Source organism: Stegastes partitus, unplaced genomic scaffold (genome assembly GCF_000690725.1).
Source record: "Stegastes partitus isolate 25-593 unplaced genomic scaffold, Stegastes_partitus-1.0.2 Scaffold1892, whole genome shotgun sequence".
Lineage (NCBI taxonomy): Eukaryota > Metazoa > Chordata > Actinopteri > Pomacentridae > Stegastes > Stegastes partitus.
In genome coordinates, this window is record NW_007579623.1 from 69,914 (window position 1) to 76,667 (window position 6,754).

Here is a 6,754-nt window from a genome sequence, read left to right on the forward strand (position 1 = left end):
GTGGCGACTTTTACTAAAGAGGGAATGTTTTATCTCCAAACATTAATTCAGCTGTTTTAGCCAGGCAGAAACAGGAAGTATAAATATGTTTGAAATATTTTAGGAGGGGCTGCAGGGTGGCGCAGTTGGTAGCACTGTTGCCTCGCAGCAAGAAGGTCGCCGGTTCGCGTCCCAGTGGGGGCACCGGAATCTTTCTGCGTGGAGTCTCCATGTTCTCCCAAAAAACATCCAAAAACATGCTGAGGTTAATTGGTGATTCTAAATTGTCCGTAGGTGTGAATATGAGTGTGCTTGGTTGTCTGTCTCTAAGTGTAGCCCTGGTGACCTGAATCCACTGGGATAGGCTCCAGCCCCCCAGAGACCCTAGTGAGGATTAAGCGGTGTATGGATAGGATGGATATTTTAGGAGACTTTAAGTTAACTTCTATGTTGTGAACTTCTATGTACACACACACCTCACATCACTGTCAGCGGTAAACAGGCTGATTATGCAGCGTCTCCTTTACTGTGCAAATGATGCAGCCAAATTCCCTGTGTGTCCAAGGTGCCTCTGGTGGTGTTCAAACGGGAGAAGGAGATAGCGAGGAAGTTGGAGTTTGCCGGCCTCTACATCACCGAGCAGCCGTCTGATGACGACATTAAAGGACAGTGGGACAGGCTGGTCATCAACACTCCGTGAGTCATCCGCAGTTATTAAACTCCAACTCATAATCTTCTGCAAACAAAGGTTTATGGCTGATTTGGGGTTTTTTTGATGTTTTTTTTTATCAGTTCCTTCCCCAACAACTACTGGGATAAATTTGTCAAACGTAAAGTAAGTAGCTTATTCAGTTTTTTTTTGTTTTGTTTAATCTGTCGTGCACACAAGCTGTAAATCAAATCTAGTTCTACTGACTAAATGTCACCACCAATGTCATCCTGGCTTCTGTGTGGCTGCTGTCTGTAGGTGATTAAAAAGTACGGAGACCTGTACGGAGCGGAGAGGATAGCAGAGCTGCTGGGGTTGGACAAGAGTGCCCTGGATTTCAACCCTACAGAGGAAACTGTTGCCAAGGAGGCTTCGCTGGTGTCATGGTGAGAGATTAGACCGATAAATAGCGAGCGAGCCAGAAGCGCTCCAAGCAAAAATAGAGGTCAAATGGAAAATACGAGCCCTTCATATCAACTACTCTCCGTTGCCAGGTTGAGCTCGATCGATACAAAGTACCACGTCTGGAAGATGGGGGTGGTGTTTACAGACAACGTAAGTTTGAGCACCAGTTGGGGGTGATTAATTACTCTGCTTTGCGGTTTCATGGATGGCTGATTGAATGACGTGGGCGATGAGGGAGTTGATGGATGACATTACGACAAGAGAGATGGATTCTGATTAATTTTGTCCCTCCGCCAGTCGTTCCTGTATCTCGTCTGGTACACCACCATGTCCATCCTGGGTCACTACAACAACTTCTTCTTTGCCGCCCATCTGCTGGACATCGCCATGGGCTTCAAGACCCTCCGGACCATCCTCTCCTCCGTCACGCACAACGGCAAACAGGTGAGGAGGAGCGGGAACGGGGTGCAGGGCTGCTTCTCGACAGCGGGGGTCACTGCAGAGTCAGCGGCTGAGGTTGGGATGAAACCGTGGCCTGTCGATTCCCTGACGTGCGGCACAGATTTATCGTGTCCCTGCTCCGCTGATGACATTTTGGGTGTGCCATTCAAAATCTTGTTTGCTTTTGTACCTGTGAGAAATGATACAACGCCAGTGTCAAGATTGTTTTCAGCTTTGCCAAATAGAAATATTAAATAACAGAGTCGATTAAATTTGATTTGGGTTTAAATGGCAGAGAATAATCTAATCATGAGCTGTTGTCTGTGATGCACAACTGGGATTTTGAACAGAATCAGAGGAAAGGAAATAAAAATGCTTCATCAGAATCCTGGAACCATTTATGTTCATTAACCTGAAGCTACTCTGAGCATTTTTAATCACCAAAATAGCCAACATATTAACAAACTGCAACCTATTTGCTGTCATCTGACTAAGCCTACACATCTTTTAAGTCTTAATTTGTTGACTTACCTCTAAGAGAAACTATCCGATTCTTTACACAGCCGACATGTGACGCTGTCATCTCGTAAACGTGTCGTCTCAATTCTCGTATCTTTGCATCCGAAGAGGTGCAAGTGAAGGAAGCGAGGATGCGAAAATCGACTCAGTACCCTTTGACATTTCGGCTCAAACGGCTCAAACGCCTTCATTTAAATCCCATTTCGGACTGTCACTTCCTGCAACGATTCTCACGTCAACTGACCAGAGGCACGAGTCAAAATTTAATGTCACCTCAGTCTCCGAGGGTGGAAACGCACCAAAGTGGCAAGGCCGCAAGGAATCGCCGACACCTCCCGCACCCCGCCGCCTGTGGGCAGATCAATCGTGCTGCCAATCCAAATGCAGTTTATCGCTGCCTCCGACTGCTGCTGCCTTTCAGGTTCTTACGCGTCAGAATTAGATGTTTGCTGTAAAATAATAGACCACGGTGTGTATTTCTTCACTCTAAATGACAAAGTGACGTGTGAGACCGGTTTACCAATCCATTCCACGCATTTGAACTTTTCACTTCTCCCAGCCTGCTCTTTTCTCGCCACCGGCAATCCCATCATATGCCTCGTGAGGGTTTTGCTGGGTTTTTTTTTTTAATAGAAAACAAACGGGAGCCAGCAGCTCTGCTCCTGCTGTGTCCACTGTGCTTCCACCGAAATAGAAAGCAGTTGTGTAAAGACTGATTTACCGACTGCTCTCTGTGTTCCCGTGCAGCTGGTGTTGACAGTGGGCCTGCTGGCAGTGGTGGTCTATCTCTACACTGTGGTGGCCTTCAACTTCTTCAGGAAGTTCTACAACAAGAGCGAGGACGAAGACGAGCCGGACATGAAGTGCGACGACATGATGACGGTAAACAGAAGTCGCGTATATTTTTTTAAGTGGTGTTATAGACCCGATTCTTTAGTTGGAAGCCCAAGAACAAGCCGGCGAAATCTTCAGTTGTAGAATTTATTTATTTCAGTCACAGGTAAAGTGAGGCAGCGCTGGGTTCAGAGGGACAGAGAGGAATCTCATGTCCAGCTGAACTGAGGTTTTTCGGTTCCAGGTTACAGATATCTTCTTGGGCCTGCCCCGAACATAGATAAGATTTGTACGCTCCCGAGTTCAATTGGCCAGTTACCAATGGTGTGGACAGACATACCTCTTCTGTCCACGTCCTTGATATTTGGTAAGCAACATGTGTAGATGTTGTTGGTACGGCGTGTAGCTGAAGTAACGATCCTATCTGATAGAATAGAGGAGTTTCCGCTGTCTCCAAGTGTGTGAACCGGATCTCACATTATCTTCAAGGACTGTTCTCAGTAGGAAAACACGAAACAGAATCATAGGCTCAGTGCAAAATACAGATTCAGAATACATAATAGCTCGAAACATGCTTAATTACAGTTTGTTATTCTTGTTCCCACAGTGCTACCTGTTCCACATGTACGTCGGGGTGAGAGCAGGAGGAGGCATCGGGGACGAGATCGAGGACCCGGCCGGTGACCCCTATGAGCTCTACCGCATCCTTTTCGACATCACCTTCTTCTTCTTCGTTATCGTCATCCTCCTGGCCATCATCCAGGGTACGTTCACGCTGTGCGCACGCATATCTTAGCGGCCCAAAAGTTCTCGTCGATAAAACTTCCTCTATCAGAATTTAAAATGAAGCGAGCTGCCTGCTGTTTGGCCTGAGCAAATTACCGCAAATGCAAAGATGCTGACTCCTCGCAGACTTTGAAATCCTCTGCATCACAGTAGTAGATCCACGTTACACTCCTTACTACATCCGCAGGACGTCAGGACACCGTATACAGTTAGATACGGTATACGTGATATGCTCAGAGCAGCGTCTTTGTGGTTGCAGGTTTGATCATTGATGCCTTCGGGGAGCTGAGAGACCAGCAGGAACAAGTCAAAGAGGACATGGAGGTGAGCGGATAATTCATTCTCACCTGCACATATCTGTTTAGTGCTGGAACGGGGGTCCAGAGGCAGCAGGAGTTAAATGAAGATAGGGGGTTTGTCCTCGAAAGGAAACAGGAAAAAGTGGATTATGGTGACTTTTATGCATATCTGTTGCTTATTTATAACAGTGTGCTTGTTTTAAATTGCAGTAATAAACATAGTCCTGGACAGGTAACAGATATTCCCTTAAGTTGTGAGGACCTTTACTTACCTTTATTTCTAATTCCCTCAGTTTGATAAGCATATTTGGTCAAATCTTAACATGAAGCCTCCTTTTGATCCGCCCCTTATTTACCCTGTTAAAGTTTCTGCATTACGCTGTTAACGCAAACTCAGCTTTTCTTCAATTTCCAATTAGAAGCCCTCTAACATTTAGGATTTTTCTTTGATGAAATGCGGTATCCCTTAATTCAGGGGTGTCCAATCCTGGTCCTCGAGGGCCACAATCCTACATGTTTTAGATGTTTCTCTCTTCCAACACACCTGATTCAAACAATCAGGATGGTTATCAGGCTTCTGCAGAGCTTGATGATGAGCTGATCATTTGAATCAGGTGTGTTGGAAGAAGGGAAACATCTAAAACATGCAGGACTGTGGCCCTCAAGGACCAGGATTGCCCACCCCTGCCTTAATTCCTTCCTTTTCGTCTTTAGTTTAGGTACGTGGCACACTTTGTTGCACGAACTCTCCGTCTCACTTGAGTCTTTAAACAATCAGCCAGGCCCAATTCTGATCACTTTCGGTCCGTGTTTATCGCTGAAGAAATTGCGCTGACGTGGGAAAATAAATATTTAGTCTACAGATAGAGTGGATGAAGCGTAATTCTGGAGGATTACATGAGAATTTACGACCTGAGACTCCAAAAGAGGGCTGAGTTTGCCGCTCTCACTCAGCCCGGATACCCCCCGGTGACATCGTCTGGGGTTGTTTTCTCGGGAAAGATCCCCTTTAAAGACACAGATTACAGGCTGAGCTGAAATAGCCATTTATGTGTTACAATCAAATCAGAGGAAGTCTAATGAACTTTACTCCTGAAGGCTGTATTAATACAACAACACAAAACATGTGCCATAATCATGTTCTCCCTTTTTCTTGCCCTCAGACCAAATGTTTTATTTGTGGCATCGGTAACGATTACTTCGACACGACACCTCACGGATTTGAGACCCACACCTTACAAGAGCACAACTTGGCCAACTACTTGTAAGTATCATCCAGTGTTTTTTCCTCCCGTCTTCTCGCTCTCACAAATATGTTAATCATCACGGCCGTCCCCTCCCGAGCGCGCGTTGCCTCTTTTCTGTAATTTAACCACATGATTGATGGCGTTAGCACGTTACCGCAGCATCGGGGCCAAAGTCGCTAATAGCTGCAGTGATCCAGAACACTAGATCCCTTCAGGTATTCTTTCCATCTGTCGCTGCCTTTTCCCCTGCACTCCCTGCTTATCCAGTGTTTCCGTACGAAGCCAGCAGAAAAAAAAAAGTCTCAGTCCATTTGCTCTCACAGTCAGCTGGCCGGAGGATATGAGAGCGACCTCATTATGTTGCTTCATTACTATTTAATGCCGTGAACTTTATTGGAAAATAGGTTTGCGATGGCGCGCTCTCATACAGTATTCATCATGATTTGGCACGCTGTGACGCCCGCAGAGACACGGCGGCCCGCTGCCATTTACACTTGATTTGGGGAAACGACAGGTGATTCTGTGATAGAGGCGGGGTGGTTGTTTAGACACTCGCGTCAGAAATTGTGAAGCCTCCCGAGAAAACACAGAACGGGACGTTTACACGAAGGTGTTGCAGAAAATCAGATGCGGTGAAGCTTCCCCTTTTTCTCTCTGTTTCATCTGTGATTATGTCTGCAGAATGAAAAGCTTTTTTTTTGTTGCCGTGACATTTGTGTGTTGTCTCATTTGCTTGGCTTCTTTTTAAAGGTTTTTCCTGATGTACCTTATCAACAAGGACGAGACAGAGCACACCGGCCAGGTGGAGTATAATTCTGCACTCGTGTCTTTTCTCTGAGGAATCTTAATCCAATGAAAAACAATGAAATGATGGTTTGTTGCTGTATTAAATCGCAGTCTTTCTTCTATCTACAGACCTGCATATATGTTCAATGGATTATTAGATAAAACATGATTGTATAAAACACACAATCCAACCAGGGTCCTGTAGAAAAATCAATTTAGTTCACATTTATCAGGAAGTGGTGAAGCTGATAATAATAATCAAACACTCCTTTATATTTATTATCTTACTGATGTCTGCTTAGTTTTCTCTTCGTTGCTGCTGACAAAGTTCTGCGATCAAACTCGCCGCTCTGCTTTGTAGCCGTTTTGGCTAACATTAGCACGACAGGCTGACAGGACGAGCTGCTTCAAAGCCTTGAGTCCTGGAAGTCTCCACTCAGAGCTTAAAACAATAACACGATGTGTCTGAATGCTTAGCTCGGAGATTCTGGCAACTCTGTCCACCAGCTGTCTGTCATTTATAATTCAGCTCCACGCTCAACTAGTAGCGAACTGCGTGGAGCTGACTCGCCAATCTGTTATACGAGATGCAAAAAAGGCAGCTCGCTTCTTATTAGGGAGGTTTCTGCTTCTGTGAAACCGTCCTTCACCTAAACGTAAAGACACAGGCATGTGAGGAATAAGAGTATAGTCAGAGGACAGTGTTTGACTGAAAGGTCACCAGTTTAAATTTGCTCCCACAGCTTGTT

General features: G+C 45.5%; 1 protein-coding gene across 1 annotated transcript in view; it reads left to right on the forward strand.

Moving 5' to 3' along the window:
* The window catches only part of LOC103373042 (ryanodine receptor 3-like), a 77,378-nt gene that overhangs the window by 68,514 nt on the left and 2,110 nt on the right, over positions 1 to 6,754 (forward strand). The window contains 10 exon segments of the mRNA XM_008302840.1: positions 545 to 675; positions 772 to 814; positions 947 to 1,074; positions 1,183 to 1,243; positions 1,391 to 1,537; positions 2,801 to 2,935; positions 3,495 to 3,651; positions 3,933 to 3,997; positions 5,136 to 5,236; positions 5,970 to 6,021. Of these exon segments, the coding sequence (XP_008301062.1) occupies positions 545 to 675; positions 772 to 814; positions 947 to 1,074; positions 1,183 to 1,243; positions 1,391 to 1,537; positions 2,801 to 2,935; positions 3,495 to 3,651; positions 3,933 to 3,997; positions 5,136 to 5,236; positions 5,970 to 6,021 (1,020 nt within the window).